This window comes from Bacillus rossius, chromosome 2, assembly GCF_032445375.1.
Source record: "Bacillus rossius redtenbacheri isolate Brsri chromosome 2, Brsri_v3, whole genome shotgun sequence".
Taxonomy (NCBI): domain Eukaryota; kingdom Metazoa; phylum Arthropoda; class Insecta; order Phasmatodea; family Bacillidae; genus Bacillus; species Bacillus rossius.
In genome coordinates, this window is record NC_086331.1 from 114,249,250 (window position 1) to 114,267,406 (window position 18,157).

General features: G+C 44.8%; 1 protein-coding gene across 3 annotated transcripts in view; it reads right to left on the reverse strand.

Moving 5' to 3' along the window:
- Window positions 1-18,157, reverse strand: part of LOC134529640 (1-acyl-sn-glycerol-3-phosphate acyltransferase gamma-like) — an 81,728-nt gene that overhangs the window by 53,618 nt on the left and 9,953 nt on the right. For 2 of the 3 annotated variants that reach the window (XM_063363944.1, XM_063363945.1), the window contains exon 2: window positions 10,400-10,514. The exons of the other annotated variant lie outside the window; for it this stretch is intronic. In XM_063363944.1, coding sequence (XP_063220014.1) covers window positions 10,400-10,415 — 16 coding nt within the window. In that variant the 5' untranslated portion in view covers window positions 10,416-10,514. The remainder of the gene's footprint in view (window positions 1-10,399; window positions 10,515-18,157) is intronic. 3 annotated transcript variants of the gene reach the window in all.

Sequence of the window (18,157 nt, forward strand, 5' to 3'; positions counted from 1 at the left end):
AGGCAGCGGTTGTCCGTGCGGAGCGTAAACGGACGGCCCTCCAGGTGTGGGCGGTACTTCTTAATCGCCCACACGACGGCGAGACATTCCTGTTCGTTGCTGTGGTAGCGTGTTTCGGCTGCCCCAAACTTAGCGCTAGCATAGTCCACTATTTGCCGCTCCCCTTGGTCGTCGACCTGGAACAGTACAGCGCCGGTTCCGAGGGCGCTGGCGTCGGTCTGTAGGACCAAGGGCCGGTCAGGGTCTATGCGCGCTAGTGTGTGGCATCGGGTGAACTCCTGTTTTATCTCGTCGAAGGCCAGTTGGGCGGGCGGGGTCCATCGATAACGAGTCTGGGGCGACAACAAGTCTGTAAGCGGCGCGATCCGTTGCGAAAAATTAGGTATATAGTTTCGCAGCCAGTTGATAAGACCGACGAATTGCTGTAGCCGTTTGCGCGTGCGTGGCACTTCCGCTTCAGCTATCTGCCGGAGATGACCCGGTTGTGGCCTGTTGCCGTCCTCGCTAACTATGTGTCCCAGAAAATCGACTTCGGTCGCCCCAATGTGGCACTTTGCGGGATTAGCGGTCAAGTGATTGGTGGCCAGTCTCTCCATCACCAGCGCCAGATGTCGACAGTGGTCCTCCCACGACTCCGAGAACACGATGACGTCATCTAAGTATGCCAGGGCGAACTCCCCGATGTAGCCCTCCAGGACCCTGGTCATCATGGTCTGGAAGGTGGCTGGGGCGCACTTCAGTCCGAAGGGCATGGCTCGGAACTGGAATCGGCGTCCGTCGGGTACCGTGAACGCCGTTTTTTCCCGGTCCTCGCGCCGTATCGGCACCTGCCAGTAACCGGACTTTAAGTCTAGCGTGCTGAATACACACGCTTTCCCCAGTCCGGCCACGGCGGCCTCGACGCTGATTTGAGGGGGCGGGGCACTAACAGTGACGGCGTTCAGGGGGCGGAAGTCGACGCAGAACCGGTTCGTACCGTCCTTCTTGGAGGCCAGAACGACACAGGAGTTGTAGGCACTGTGTGATGGCTCGATAACGCCGCTCAGTAGCATCTCAGTGACTTGTTCTCGGATGGCTCGCTGTTCGTGGAAACCATAACCTCGTGGTGGGTCGTACACTGGTTGATCAGAGGTGGTCGGGATACGGTGTTCTGCCACCGTGGTGCGTCTCAACGGGCCTGTTGTCATGAAGACGCCCGGTCGTCCCGACAGCACTCGGTTTATGTCGGCCTGGTGTTGTGGAGGGACATTATGACGGATGTCGGCTAACGTCGTGATGGTGCCTTCCGGCACGGGCGTCTGTCCCATAGCGTAAGCCACGTAGCGTTCCGTCCGGCCCAGGTTGAGTCGGGCATGACGTAGCTCAAGCACGGCGTCCTGGTCAATTAACCACGGCATGCCCAGCACGACCTCCTCGTTCAGATCCTGCACTACAATGGCCTTTACCCTGGTGTCGAGCTCCCGTAGGCTTACCTTGATATCCGCGCGGCCGATCATCCGTCCGGTGTGGGCGGTGGTGGCCAGGCGTAGTTCGCCCTGCTCCGGGTGCATTGTGCCAGGCGGCACCAGGTTGGGGCGCACGAAGACCGCACTTGCTCCGGTGTCGATCAGTGCGGTGGCTGGGTGTCCGTTGACCTCCACGAGCACACGCATAAGACCGGCGGGCAGGCTGTGCAGTTGCCCCAGGGTCGGTAGGGGTTGATGGGCGCTCGGCGGGACAGCTGGTGCCACGGCCGGGGGACTCAGTAATGGTCCCCCCGGGGCCCGTTTCCCGACATGGTGGGGGCGAACGGGGGTGTCTGTCGCTGCGGGGGCGGGTCCGGTCGTGCTGTGGGTGGCGGTGGGCCGGGTGAGTCGTTCCTCCGGGGGCAGTCGTTGTGCCAATGGAACGTGCCGCGCGGGCAACCTAACCTGCACTGGGGGGCCCGGGCTTCGGTTACCCTAACGTCTGGCGCTCGTCCGGCTGTCCCGCGTGACTGCTCCTCGTGCCCGCGAACATCTTGCGTCGCCTGAGGCGGTGGGGGTAGTATCGAAGGTCGTCGCGGGGTCGTGGACGCCTGATGACGCTGGTTCCCGGCGCCGAGGTTGTTTTCCGTGGCCTGTGCTTGTCGAGCATAGTCCACGACGGACGTGGTTTGGTATAGCCGCATGAATGGCTGTAGGTCGTCCCTAAGCAGTTTGGTCACGACTGGCAGTGCTTGGGCGGGATCCTGGTTAGGCGAAATTCGCCGAAACAGCCTGATCTTATTGGCTACGAATGCCTCCGCATCTTCACCCTCTCGCTGTCTAACCCCATAAAACTGCGCCGAGCAGTCTATGAGTGGGCATCCGGTATCGAACCGGTGCGTAAAGCTGTCGGCGAATTCGGACCACGGCATTCCGAAGCGCCCCCACCTGGTCCACCAAGTCCGCGCCGCGCCGCGTAGCTGCCCGCTGGCCCTCTCCGCCCATTCGGCAGGGTGTGTGCCATTATGCGTTAGCCGCGATGTGCATTGTTCGAGAAACATGCTTGGGTCCTCGTGTGGGGCCCCTCCGAATTCGGGTAGCGACATCGCCTGGCCAGTGCTCGGTCGTGCGAGTGTGGTCACCGTGGCCCAGTCAGGTATGTACCGCGTGGTGTCTTGTAACTGGGGCACGTGTTCGGCGTGATTTGCCGCTGGGCAAACAGCCGTCGCTCCGGGCGCGGTGAGTCCGTTGTTAACTTGTGTCGTGGGTTCCGTTTTCCCCTTTCCACTTAGGAATTGTACCCAGGCGGGTTCCGGTCCGGTTAATAAATCCATATTAGCCGGTAATCCGCCGCCCTGGTATGACATGATGTCTAGTGTTAACACGTAACTTTCGTCTCGTATGCGTGGCCGTGTGATGACACGCACTGTACGTGCCTGTTTTGTTGCGTGTCCGCGTGCGCGCTACGCCGGGTCGCGAGCTAGGTGCCCGGACTGTCGCATATAACAGAGGCCGATAATGGTGGCAGCTGGAGCTGCGCGCGCCGATCCAAATCGTCGGTGGAAGGGGCTGCCGCGCCGGCTGTGTGAAGCGAAGAGCGAGAACGAACGGTGGGCAGGAGGAATGCCCGGAACACCGCACAAAGCAGAGAGCGAAACGGTCGCCGCGGAGTGGGGGTAGTGTGACGTCGCCCGCCCGCGTCGCACGTCCTGCTGGAATGTTGAATCTTGAGGGGGTGGGGGGTGGAAAAACCTTTGTCTGCCTTCCACGTCACGCCCGCGACTATTCGCCCTTCGCTTTCTAAAAATGGTCGTTCTCCGTCGTAATTTCCTACTTTTCCTGCGAATTTTTCGAATTTTTCTGATTTCGTTTTTCTTGTCACGCACCACGCAGGGGCGCCATTTGCCGCCGCCCGTCTCTCTGTGGGAGCTGAGGGGGAATATCTAGCGGGTTGCAGTGACGTGTATGTGGATTGAATGTCCGGTGGGCGCCAGGCTAGCCTGAACTAGACCATGAGATGAATCGTGGGTTCTTTCTGCCCCAGCGTGGTCCGCTAGATAAGTCGGCTTACGATGACGACGAACTTACTGTGTTGGTGCTGGATACGCCCTAAGCAATATAGGGGGTTGCATGCCTGGCTGATGGGATTACAAGAACACTGAAATTACACACGGGGACGTTTCTGAGTAACTTTATTAGTCGTTACTCACGAATGACAAGTTACGTTGGTACACGGTACAAGTTCCGGGTTACCCAATGAAAACACTAATTAATTATTACGCTACGATCTAACTCCGCGGCAGTCTTGCGGGTTAAAAGTTCACTGGAGGCGGCCAGTGCCGTATGTTACCATGGGGGGTCGCGTGATGGCGTTACGAAGCTTGGCGTTACAAATTATTCGCTCGTGATACCGGCAGGCATTTGCACGACATGTTAATTAAAAAGTTCACTGGAGACGGCCAGTACCGCAAGTGGAGCCAGTGGCGCAGTTGCACTCGATGCTCTTTAAGCCGGTCGGGATAGTCCCGGATCCGCGGAAAAAGGGCTCGGGGACACGTGGGCAGCTAATAAAAGGAAGTTTTGGGGTAATTACTCACATGGCAGAATGAGTGATCGTTGAATTCAAAGATGATGGCCGCTCACGGAACGTTAGTTGCGCCCCGGGCCTGAGCTTGGAGAAGACTGCCGGAAGATGGCCGCCGCGCGGGGTAGCTTCCGGGCTACCCCCACCACCCCGCGCCGCGCGCCAAGACACTTATATCACCTTACAACTATAAGTTTAAGTAAAAAAATCGTTCCAGGTACTTAATTACAAATTAGTATCTGGAAACTAATTGCTGAGGGCTTGATATATGACAAACTAGCAAGTAACTGTTTGAAAATATAAGTCAGTGGACGACTGTTGTTTACACGTAATTACACTGATGCGCATTGATTAACTAAGTAATTAAAGTGTTGGTGGTGATTGAAATTAACGGGACTGATCATTGTACTTATATTATGTTTATAAGTTATGCATCGAATTAGGTCCCGTGGCGGAGCTCTCACTTGACTCGTCCGGGGTTTGGAGAGGATGCGCTCCGAAAGGGCAACCTGCCACTGATCGGGTGAAACCGGCTTAAGGGTAGCGTCGGTACGACGTCAGTACTAACTCTTTAATAAACGTGTTTTCGATTCATTTAATTTTGACTAACTTCGTAACAACTTTGTCAACCTTTAATGAGCTACTGTGACTAGTATAATTTTCAACTAGCCGAGCTTATGCAAAATCTGAAACATTTGTATTGTAGTAGGTTAGACTGCAATAATGTTTAAGAACGTTTGATAGTATTATTTTGCCACTGTATGTTTAACTTCAATTACCATATAAACATAGTTGCAACTTATCAGTTCGGCAATAAATCGCCACAGACTTCGTTTTGTCAGTGTCGGCCCCAGGATATAACTTTATACACGTTTTTGCAGCCTATCCTGTTCACGCACAACGTCAATGTGTTAAACCGATCGTGAAGCGACGGTCTGACAACAGATTCGGCCAGGTGTTGGACAAGCAAGTGTATTAAGCAGTAATAAAGTGCAGTGTCTTTTCAGTCAGTTTCCTTTTATTTCAAGACGTCCTGGGTGGCCTGAACAGCCCAGGTAGTTTAAACTAACGACGCACTCCTGCCTGCAGCCACGAGGTCGAACCCTCCTTTCCCCCCTGAGATCATTTTCAATTCAATATATATTCTAAACATAATCAGGCAGCGGGAGAGGCGTCATAACCTCTTGTGTTTTTTTTCTTTCTAAATGAGTACCCTGCACGGAAGGAAGCCAGCAGTAAAATCTAGTAAGTGTTTATGTAATGTAATTGCTAGCACACACAAGCACAAAAACTAAACCTAAATTTTGTAGTGACCAAACCTGTAAGGATCAATTTACCCAACTAGTTATCGTCCTATCCCAAATGTGACCACGAAAATTGAACATGTGGCAACTAGTTCAGGATAACCTACACACCAACATTCTCCAGTGCTCAAGAAATACCTCCTTAAGTCACACAGGCCATAAAATCAGCGACTTGCCTCCTTAAAAGAGGCTTCTATTCAAGATAGTGCTGGTGCCGGGCAACTACACCAACAAGCAGCACTACCTAGCGACATCTGTCACAATTTCACACTCCCTGTGAAGACTTTCCCCAATCATTTAGGGAGCGATGTGGCGCGAACTTTAACACTGAGTTCACAGGTAAGCATGTGCAGTGCTTTAAAAGCATGAACATTGATTGGTCAGAGAGCATGAACAGCCACTAATAATACCTGACAACACCACAACACCATTCATTTCCCACATTTACAACACCAATTAGTTTCACTAATTGATAGATTCCTGACAAAGCTGACCGTTTCTCCAGCAACCCACACCCCAGATATTTCACATTTCCTGATAAGCCCTCTTCTCCTTAATTTACCACTATCCTCCCCTCTCCCGTGGCATGAGATACTCCAGTCACCTTCCACAGCTTCGGAAATTTTCACATTTCGTCTGCAAGATTCGGCTGGCATGGGAGACATTTGCGTAGCAAAATAGTGGACGAGGAGCCATGCATTGCTCATGTTTGTAATCAATGCTGCCATATACCTTTACAACCATGTGTGCAATGGGTGACCAATGATGGAAAACATTGGTAGCAGAGTGTAGTGATGTAGCACATGTAATTGAAACCTACACATTTATTTTACCAGACTGACAAAAGAGAACACATACCCTGAGCTTCATCGTCACAGGAGTGGCCGAAGTAAAGTGAAGAGTGGTAACCAAGACATTGACTGAATGATTTTCATTTTAATGTTCCCGAGGTGACAATCCATGCCCCAAAGATTTTTGAAGTGAAACTTCTTTGCCAATTTGACTACAATCCGATCACATGAGGGAAGTAGGTACTTTGTGGGGTAACTGGGAAAGGAGGGGAATAGTTAAGTACATGTTGGGGGTACCAGTAGAGGAGAAGAGTGCATCAGCAGTGACGCCACTCCAAAGCATGCACTAGCGGTCAAATGTATGCTATTTGTAATGGCCGGAAGGGGAGATACCAGGGGAGAGATGACACAGCAGTGATGTTAAGGAATTTTTGTAACTAATGATTGATTTTACCATATTTATTTATTCAAGTGGAAAAGTTATTGATTTGTGCAATTAACTTTATAAGTATTATTTTAATGTGAGTAGTGTGATTGAAAAAAAAAAAGAAAAGACGTATAGACATAAGATGTTAGCTTTATAAGTGTAATTTAAGTTCGATTGCAATATTAATTTTTCATTTTAATCAGAAGATCGTGATTATTATGCCTAAAAATATTTCATTTTAGATATAAATGATTCTCTTTTGTTTAGTAAAAAAAATGCTAATAATTTATCTCTATTTACACCTAATAAGCAAAGTTTTACTTCTACAGCACGTGAACTCATGCAAACACTTTTTTTTTTGCTGTATGAGTGTGACACCACCCGTCGGTGCTCCTCTCGTCGCACAGGCCATTATGCAACATCAACACCTGCCCAGAAGCATGTGCGACGAACGCGCCCGTGCGTGCTAGTATAGTGCAGATGTGAGCAGTGCGCGAACGTTACAAAGATAGTGTCACTACCGACCATGTTGGCAATATCACTCCGCCGGCTGTAGCAAGACACTTCCGCCGAACTAAACAAAATGGTTTATGTATTTATTTTCAGGGACAAACTAAAACTTGTAACAGCTTTCAATTACTTTTCTCATAAATAAAAATTGTTTAACGTGCGACTATGTCGTAAAACTGACCGCTTCTGTTTTCCCGCGCTCTGGCGGGAGTTGGCGTCACCCTCCGGCCCGGCGCTGGGGAGACAAGGCAGTCCCCGTCGGGAGCTCACCGAGGCCGGCAACCTCCACGCCACGTGGAAACAGGACTTTCGCATGCAAACAAGCTTGTAGTGCAGACATCCACCATGTCGGTAGTATAGTACGGCACATCACGCTCACAGTCAATATGGCGACATCTAAGCCTTAAGAAAAGTGTCGGAGTTCATGTATGTATTTTAGTATTAGCTTCAGAGACTTTATTCAACACAATATTATCTGTTGCATCACCAGTCGTGAAGAGACATTCACTAGCAACGTAATCAGTGCCCCCACTGGAAAGGACTGCATTAGTGTAGAAACGTCTATCCGATAACAGAGACAGTCACGAGTATGATAGCACCATGTACCTCGTGCCAGGGCTAATAAACCACTATAATTCATCAGTGTATTCTTTTAATTTATGGTGGTGTCCTGGGTAGCCCGAACAATCCAGGGAGTCCTTCAGTCGGCACACCTCTGCCTCCGGTCACATGGCTGAACAGAACCCTGAGACCCACTTATTTTCCTTATGTACTCGCAATATTTACACAGGGACAGACGGAGCAGTGTCAAATGTGTTCATTGTCATTTGAATCTGATTAAAGGTAGCAATGTGTGCAGCTCACAATCAAGCTCCAGTGGGAGTGAGGACTGACACTGGTGCAGTATGTTTGCCGGTTTCGGCATGCAGAGTGTATTGATCAGTGGATACATGTGATAGTAGCAATGAGTGGGAACTTCACGTGGTGGGTGTGGTATTCTAAAACAGAGCCCTTAAGGGAGGCCACACACAGCCACGGCTTTCCTGTGTGAATCCATCCACTCTGACACCACCTGTCCATTACACTTGCCCACCACTAACACCACCCCTACAATCCATACTGGCAAACATAACAATGACCATTGATCAGTCATTACCCACCTAGATGCTGTTATCAGTACAATATTCCTCTATGTTGATAAAAATGCCACTGAAACCAACAAAAGCTTATCGAATATAATCCTGAACAAATCTTTCCCATCCCATTTTGGCCATGAACACTTATCACACTATGTAGATCTGACACCCACAGCCAGCCACTCCCTTCGCAGAAATGTCACAACTGTCTACCCAAATGCTGAGTTCCACAGTGCTGCCCATCTCTACCGTTTTTCACGAGACGCCGTCATCGTTAGCGGCTCACATGGCCAGTTGTAGATAAGCAGATGAAGAACGCATTGCTGTCACCAGGGTGTGCAGGGGAGTTTCCACTTAAGGCAGAGACTACACAAAGGCCACAGCCGACGCTGCTGTCATGTGCTGTCGTGTCTCCACCAGACATCATGACATAATCACAACAGTTTCAGCCATTGGCGGGATTTGCCACCCTACTCATGCAAAACCCGGATGCTGCAGGAATGCAGAACCAACAACTAGTCAGTCACAAACGATCATGACTGAACATCCTACTGGACCAAATTGAGACTAAACAGGCTACAGTGATGCTACGAGTGTGACGATGCCTGCTCGCCAACCAAAACATGCTTGGCAGTGCTGCGGAACGATGGTGCAGCCCAGCTAGGCAGAAGAGGGCCAACCACTTGATGAGACACGCTCAGGGTTCACAGTGGATGTCTCGGTGAAGCAACAAGTATCTGAACTGCCGCCCATGTGAGAGCATATCGGTGCAACAAGAAAACAAAAACACTGCATCAATCTTCCTGATGGAGACCAAATCAAACACGGACTTAAGTATGTTTGCCCTAGAGAAGTACGAGAAAATTGTGGAAGTAAACACTACATCATTTACCATGTGTCACTGCCAGTTCAAGTCCACTACCAGGGACACCACATCCAGACCTGCTTCCTGCCAGCGGCCACAGTGGTAAGTAAACATGCGTGTGCGGATGTCACGACCATGCTACTAATTGTGCACACTGTACAATTTCCAGTGCTGTGGTACCACTGAAACAAAGTTCTAATGAACTGACAGCTGCTGCATCGGTGTGCAAGCTTGTGTTCTCAGACTTAATAATCATGGCCTATGCTTAAATCAACTGCATTTGTTCGCAAACATGCGCTCACAGACACAGCTGTGCTACTTCTTGAACACGCCTGTGCTATATCTAGCACTATAGTACCACCGAGGCACGACTCTGCTGCACTGACAGCAACAGCATCGGTGTGAAAACACATGCTCCCAGACATCACGAAAATGCTACTTCCTGCACACACCACATAAACCTGTGCCAAGTCCAGCTCTCTGTGGTACCACCGAAGTGTGCCTCTGCTGTACTGACAGCTGCATCATTGGTGCCCAAACATATGCTTGCAGGTATCACTACATCATTATGTCCAGTGCATGCCTGAGCCATGTACAGATGCTGCACGGCTTCCAAGGCGGCGGGCGACCGCACCCTGTATACTGACCACAGCTGTGCCGACCAAGGCAGTAGCCTGGACCAGACACCACACAGTGCAGACAGAGCTATGTAACCAGGGTTGAGCACCATCGGAGACGAATTTCGTTGTCTGGTCACAGAACCAGATGAGACCCGTGATGCCAATGGAGACAAGTGTCGAGCCCACACTGCTCAGAGGACCATGCCACAGTTTAGATACTGAACGACTTCTTAAGTAACCCACATGAAAGTCGAGTCCCTGCCTGCTGTCCCCGAACGAGACAGGCTCTACAGACTACAACCACCATAAACCATTAAGGGTTAATGTAATTCTTTTTACAGATATAAAATACATACTAACAGTACTTTTATTAATATAGTGTTATGCCACTTTTCACACTGATCGGAATGAAGAAAGATGTGAGTTGGTTAAGAGTAATGAAGTTTGTGCCATTGGACTGCAGCAAGGGAAATTATACAAAATTATGTTCAAGCATGTGTTTGAGTCTGCAGTACCTTGTTTAGGCTCTGAGAAGATAGGTGCGCTGAATGAATGGCATGAAAAACTAGTGCATCAGAATGTAAATCAAGTGAAATCAGTTCTCCAAAGGCATCATATAGCCATTGCAGTCCATGGCGATTTTTTCTGTGAACCGTGTGTTAAAGGAAAGCAACACAGACAGCCTTTTCCCTCGAGCACAACCAAGACAGCAGATACCTGTGAAATAATCCATGCGGACAGTTGTGGGCAGATGGAGTCAACTTCTATAAGAGGGTCCAGGTACTTCCTGCTGATCGTTGACGACTTTAGTAAATACAGATTTGTGTATTTCCTGAAACACAAATCTGAAGCTGTAGAGAAACTGAAAGTGTTTTTGCAGTTAGCCAAAACCAATCAAGGGAATGATGTAAAAATACTAAGAACAGGAAACGACACAGAGCTAGTGAGTAAGGAAGCAATGAGAGTGGCTGAAAACATGGTAATTCGGCACCAGAAGGCTCCTCCGTACTGCCCAGAACAGAATGGGAAGGTGGAGCGCGAGATGCGAACTATAGTTGAAGCGGCTAGAACAATTCTGCAGGCGAAAAATCTGGAAAAGCATTTGTGAGCTGAGGCAGTGAACACTGCGGTCTATGTAATTAATAGAACGGAGTCGAGCTCCGTAAAAGGAAACAGTCTGTATGAAGTGTGGTTTGACTTGAATGCAGACATAAAACAGCTGCATGTATTCGGCTCAGAAGTCTATACCCACGTGCCCAAAGAAAAAAAGGAATTAGTGGGATTCCAAGTGCATCAAGGGAATATTTGTGGGCTACCAAGAAAACTCAAAAGCCTTCAGAGTTTACATTCCTAGCCAAAGAAAGAAAGCACAAGAAATATTGCTTCAGGCAGGAAACAAGCTACACAAAAGAAGTGGTAGTACAAGGTAATGAAAGCTACATAAATGTGCCGGACACTCAAGAAGATCTCTATCAGTCAGAAGAAGAGGAGGAAGAGTTTAAGGGTTTTCAGCAAAAGAAAGACACAGTTGTAGTGAGTGAATGTAGTGATCCACCTCTGCACACTAGATCTGAGGCCTCCATAGTGTCTATAGTCACCAATTGTAGTTCAGATGAAGAACAAGTTACTAAAAATGATCAGAAGAAAGACTGTCTAAGGGATCGCAAAGGTTTAAAAAAACCTCAAAGGCTCAGTGATTATGAAACTGGTTTATGTTCATTGACTGAACCCCTTAGTTACCAAGAGGCCATGGAGAGTAGTGAGAGTGCTATGTGGAAATGTGCTATCGACACTGAGTTAAAATCTATTGAATAAAAAAATACATGGACTGAAGTGGAGACCCCGGAGAATTGTCAAATAATAGGATCCAAGTGGGTGTTCCAAAATAAAATGTGATCTGAATGGAAAAGTGACGCAATATAAAGCAAGGCTGGTTGCAAAGGGATTTGAGCAGAAGAATATTTTAGATTTAGGAGAAATCTACGCACCAGTCGCAAAATTGGGAACAGTGAGAATTTTGCTGTCAGTTGCAAATCAGCTGGACATGCCAGTTTATCAGATGAACGTACAAAGCGCATTCTTGTATGGAAATATTGAAGAGGAAGTTTTCCTGGCTAAACCAGAAGGAATGAAGTGTGATAGAAAAACTTTATATCGGCTTAACAAGTCCATCTATGGTTTGAAAAAATCCCCAAAACATTGGAATGAGAAATTTAATTAAGTGATAGTGCAAGAGAGATTCCAAAGGTCTAAACAGGACTATTGTTTGTATGTGAAAACATCTTTAAAGTTTAAAATATACGTGCTTTTGTATGTAGATGATCTACTGATAGTAGGGAATAACGAGAAGGAAATTCTAAAGCTGAAAGAAAAATTGAAGGAAAACTTTAAGATGAAAGATCTCGGGGAAGCATCAAATTACCTGGGAATATGCATCTCTCAAGACAAAAATTGGGGACCCAAAAAATAAACTAGGCTTATTTCCTAAAAACAGTCTTAGCAAAGTATGGAATGGAAAACTGCAGACCTGTAGCAACCCCGATGGATCCTTCCTTCAAAATGTCTGTGTCTGATCTAAGGACTGAAGACAAGGGATTAGAAACAAGATGTCGTCAGCTGATCGGAAGTCTTATGTATGCAGCGGTAGGGTTGGGTCAAGGCCTGACTTAAGTGCTACAATCAGCTTGTTAAGCAGACATCAGAACAGTGTGGGCAGCATTAAAACGGATCTTACGTTATGTTAAAGGAACCCTAGGACTGTCACTCGTGTACAAACGTCAAGAGAAAACCTCAGGGGTGCAAGCATATGTGGATGCTGATTGGGGTGGTGATCTAGAAGACAGGAAATCAACATCAGGGTTTGTGTTTCAAGTTCACGGCTGTACAGTGACATGGGCATCAAAGAAGAAACCCACAATGACACTCTCATCAACAGAGGCTGAGTATATGGCTTTATGCTCAGCTGCATCTGAGGCTTGTTGGATGATAGGAATTCTGGGAGACCTTGGTGTTTTTCAGGCAGGTGAGTCAGTGCTCATCTACGAGGACAACCATGCAGCCATCAGAGTAGCAAAGAATCCCTAAAACCATAAAAGACTAAAACATGTGGATGTTCAACACCACTTTATAAGGGAAAAAATCGCTGAGGGATTCATAAAAGTAATGTATGTCAGTACCCATGACCAAGTTGCTGATGGACTCACAAAAACACTTAGCAGACCTCCGTTCTTCTAATTTGTAAAATGTCTTGGACTGGAAAATTGTGAACCAAACACTGAATTATAACTGTTCCATATATGTTGAGTAAACTTAATATAACCTGGTTAGATAATTTAAAGGGTAGCATTCAATTTATGAAAGTGTAATTTTATTGGGGGTAGGGGGGGGGGGGGGGTTGAGACAATAAAATTAATGGCAAAGTTTGTTTTTGTTAAGTTGGCTAAAAGTAAAAAGAAAGAGCAGAGAAAGTGTAATAAAAATGAGTGCCGTAAAATGGAATGAATAAGTATTTTTGATGTACTGTTTTAGTAAACCTTTTTACAGAATAAGTGTCTGAGATGTTAAAAGATGGAGTGATTAAGCCTTTAATAGCCACAAAAAAACATTAGCTTAGTGTTATTCTGAAGGACAGCTTGCTATGTTTCGGTGTATACTATATGGCACTAAATGCTATCTCCCTTAGCTGCCTCCACCCCCACCCAACCCTACTGCAGATCAGCGTTGAGGCCACTCTAGTTGGAATTGTCCAGACCAGAGTATTCAGCACTCTCAACTTGAAGGCCAGCAACTGGCAGGTGCCTATCTGACATGGGAACAGGTAGAAAATTGCTTTCACTGTACCTGATGGATAAAGGTCCCAGTTGCGTGCCATGTTTGCTGTGTTTATGAACTATTGGCTCAGTAGCTGATGATTTATTTGAATTGGAATTGTGTTTAGCACTTCTACGTTTCTGGCATAGTTATTCAAATGGACAACACACATTAATTTTGGGGACATCCAAAAATGAAATTATAGTTTTCATTTTGTAAATACCCACTCTAGGTAGACTTTGTATTTCATGTCCAAATATGGGTGTAATTTTTGAATGTGTTTAACATTTATTTAAAATCCAAAAACGAAGACAATACATTTCCTTTATATTGTTGAAAAGTGAACTTCATGAACTTTAAATGATTCAATATGCTCTGCAAAGAGGGAAAATGAGGTACCAGATCACAAGATCATTTCACTATTTAAAAGTTACTACTAGCCTGTGCAGTGATTCAGTTTTTTTGTTCTGATAGGTATTTCCCAACTAGGTTTACATGATCTCTTCCTTGAATCTTGGCTTTGTTTATTAGTTTAGTGTTTTTGGTTTTTTGTATATTATTGCATTGTCACTGCTGCTACCACTCATTTAAATTTGAAACACATTTAAAACACTTCTCAGTAATAAAATAATACAGTTAAAATAGCTGGTAAACAATCAGCTTAACATACAGAAACTCTTAGTTGATGGCATGTTGACAATGGTGCTACATGGTGATAATTAAAGACACCACTAGCACAGAGCACTGGAAAAGGCTATTTCTCTGGAGATGTGGCCATTCCAATGAACTATAACTGCATATTGAGGCGATAGAAATTATTTTTTCACAGTACACATTGTCAATGTCACTAAGCGGGCATTCATTCAATACAATGACTTAGTAAAAAAAAATATGGAGATTTAGCCTTTTCCAAAAGACTGATTCTATAGTGGAGAGAGCTATGAAGTGTTGGTAAATTAAAAGATTAAAAACAAGAAAAATATGGAAAGCTAAATTATTGAAATTGGTGTAACAAGTAAATTACAGTGGTTTCAATCATTTTTCACCGTTATTTACTTTAATTTTAAATTACCCCAAATTAAAGGTCCCTTAACTTCAAAACTTCCGTTACACACTCAAAAATTTTTGAATTCTCACAAAATGAATTTTTTTCTATCAATTTTATAGCATTTCAAATTTTGACAACCTCGTCTGACCAATCTTTTCCTTCGTAATGATCACCTAGATATGCGGAAACCTAATGTCCTGGAAAAGTAAAACAGATTTTTGCTGAATTTTAATGCTTCAACTTTGATTTTACAAATTATTTGTTACTAACCAAACTTCAAGCATAAAAAAAAAACACCCAGAAAAACTCTATTCACCATGCTACTTTTAAATAGAACTAGAAAACAATAAACTAATAATAACATAATTGTACATAATAAAATAGATTGAACTCAGTAAAATATAAATGTACCTATATTATACACATTAAAAACTACCTACCTTAACTCAGTGCTAGCCAAAAAGTAGCAATGACATCATGACCAATGGCACCATGTTAAAATAGTGCAAATTAGTACATTGTTATCACCAGACCTCAAATAACAAAGTATTATCTATAGAAAGTGAACATTTTTTGTTTAGGTACTCTTCTTTCAAAATAGCTGCCAACTGAACAATTAACATAAGTACGTAGTTCTTAAAAATACCACTTATGGAGTAATTTTTTTTCAAAACATACACACCAAAATTTTACAATTTACCTTGAAGGTTATGTTGGGTTTGCCTTTTCAGTGGTACCCTGAATGGTAATTGAGGAGGTGTCTATAGAAAGAAAGGGAAATAATAGACGCAAACACTTTAATTCACGGTGGAGCATTGTGATATAACAGTTTATACCAGTGAATTTTATATTTTGGACTTTTTCTGACTATTTACAACATATATATCTCAACATATTTACACACTATCGTGGTCATAAGTTGTCATCAATGATGTGGGCCAGCGTGGTACGAAAATGTCTACTACCAATCCTATATATTTTAGAATTTATACAATAATCATTCCCACTGTTATCTCCAGTTTTATCTTGTGTTATTTTGTTAAAATTTTTCAATTACTTATTTTTATTTACCGGCTTGAATCTAATATTTTATGCTAAATCAATAGAATTTTTTCCAGAAATATGTGAGCATATGCAAAAAAGTGCTTCTGCTTTCAGCAATTTATGAAATGTATGAACAGATTTCTGGCAACTAGAGGTGAAGAAATTTTAATTTGGTTTGGGAAAGTGTAATTGTGTATTTCAGATGGTTTTCAAGATGTTTTTACAGTGTGAATTTTTATATTGCACAATTATTTGAGTATTTCACTTGATCCATAGTAAGCTACATGTTTTTTTTTTCTGAACATTAATGTGCACATGTACCATGATAAAAATTTGCAATACCTCTGAAATTGTTTATCTCCTTGTGTTTCTTAAATTATTAATGTCTTTTCTATATTGAAGTTGCTTGGCTTCTGGTTTCTAGCCCCCATCGAATGCAAAAATTTAACAAAAGTATCAGCTGACCTTTCATTTGCCATCTTCAGGTTAGCAGTTACACACAGTGGTTCTTGCTACCATTTCTTCGTATGCTAAGCCACGAGCGCGTGACAGTGATACCAGGACCTGTACTGTTCATATAACTCGCTATGTGGAAAGTCAATTAAGACTGCAACCCCGTCACTTTGTTCAAATCATTATAAACGACAGCGAAGAGTAAAGTGTGTGATTTTAAAATTAAGTGGGTACATTTCAGTAGAAGTGTAATTAGATGACAAAATGTAGCATGGCTCTCATTTAATTAGTTTAGTGTCAGGTGGAGGAGGTCAACCTATAACCTCAGTTAAGTGTTGGTTAACTGATGTACCTAAATGTTATTATGCTGTATTTAAAAGCCTGTTAGGTATTCTGTGTCAACAGTGGCCTATTTAAACACTTTTTGAGTGTAGTGTTAAGATACAAGGCCACACGTAACAGCTCAAAGGCTCCCAGACAAGCATGAGCCCGGCCAATCACTTTCGAAGGCATATAATTGTGTAGCATGCAAGTTTCCGCTGTGGGAAGAACGCTGTTGAGAGAGCAGTAAGCCACATGGGATTCTCTGAGTCCTCAAATTGTCAGTGCCCCGCGTGACTGTGCTTCCTTCGAATGGACAACGAGTGCACCCTGCGTTCACTAGTGCCACACGGCAGTGGCGCATGGCACTAGCAACCCACTGGTTTTGCAGGAAGTCCATGCCGTAAGCCAGTAACACCCAAAATAAGCACGTCCTGACTCGTCAAAACTGCTGCATTATCTGCGAGTCAAAACTCCAGATGCAGCAGACCTTCAAACTTGAAGTTCTGCAATCACTGGATTCTCGATGAGCCACGAAGACAACAGCTACTTCTACCAGATGATCCACGAGTTGGTATTTATGTATTTCCAACAAATCTAGCTGCTCATTACAGCTGGAACCCTGAATTCGCCGACAGGATACATTCAATTGCAGATACTCGCTGCCTCTATGCGCTCGCTATGTCCACAAAATGGTTCCCTTACCTTCCGTGCTGTCAGAGGCAATGTACATACAGGCAAAGCAGTCAGCTTGTCCTCCAATGATGTGCACACCACGGGATCACAGAGCTAATTTGTATTAGAAATTCAGCTGCCAATAAATACTCTAATCTGAGAGGGGAGAGTAATCTGATTGGCTGCATCTGTGGGCCAATCAGAGCCTTCCTTTCTTCTGGTTGGCTGGTTGGTTCGGCTAATCGGAGCTGGGCCTGTGTGATTGGTTGAGGCCTCTAGCCAATCAGTGGCCTCTTCTGGTTGGTTGGGCTGTCTGATCAATCAGAGGCGACCTGTCCTTTTTTTTTGATACAGAGCTTGGTTTTCAGGATATCTGAAGAGTGGTTTGCATATACTGCTTAATTTTCATCCATTCTCCCTATTTATGTTCAATGGGAGTTTTAATATTTCTACTGCTTCTTGAGTGTATCTTATCTTGTATTGGGGGATGTTGGCTGTGTGTTAAATTAGTAGAATTCAATGATGTGTCTGGTTTCAATGGAATGTTCTGCTATAAATGATTGTATGTTTTCATTTTCTTTAACACTAGTGATGGTTCGACTGCCTGTTTTTCCTACGTATACTTTGCCACGTATACATAGAATCCTGTACACATTGGCTAGGCTTTAGGCTGGGGTCTCTTTTTTAACCCTAGAACTCTGTCTGGGGTCATTGGGGACCCCAAGCATCTTTCATGTGGCGGAAGGATGTCTAAAATTTAATCTACAAGTCTGAAGTTTAATGACTTTTCTTGCAGCATTAATTAGTTTGCTCATTGAAATTTACGACAAGTTCTACGCACTTGTTTACATACAATTCATAAAAACAGTTAAGATGGGGTCATTTATGACCCCAGATAGATTAAATGTAACTTTTGCTAAGATTTCAAAAACCTATGTATATCCCAGAGATTTTAATGTACATGAGTCGGGTGGGAGTACAAAGACTGGTAGACACTGGGAGTTAACTGGTTGTATTGCCAACTAATTGTTTAGTTTGTAATTGTCAATTGGTTTTCCCGTCTAACACTTTTCATTCCACCAGTCAGGTGGACAACACTGATTTCAGAAAGCGTAATTTGGCAA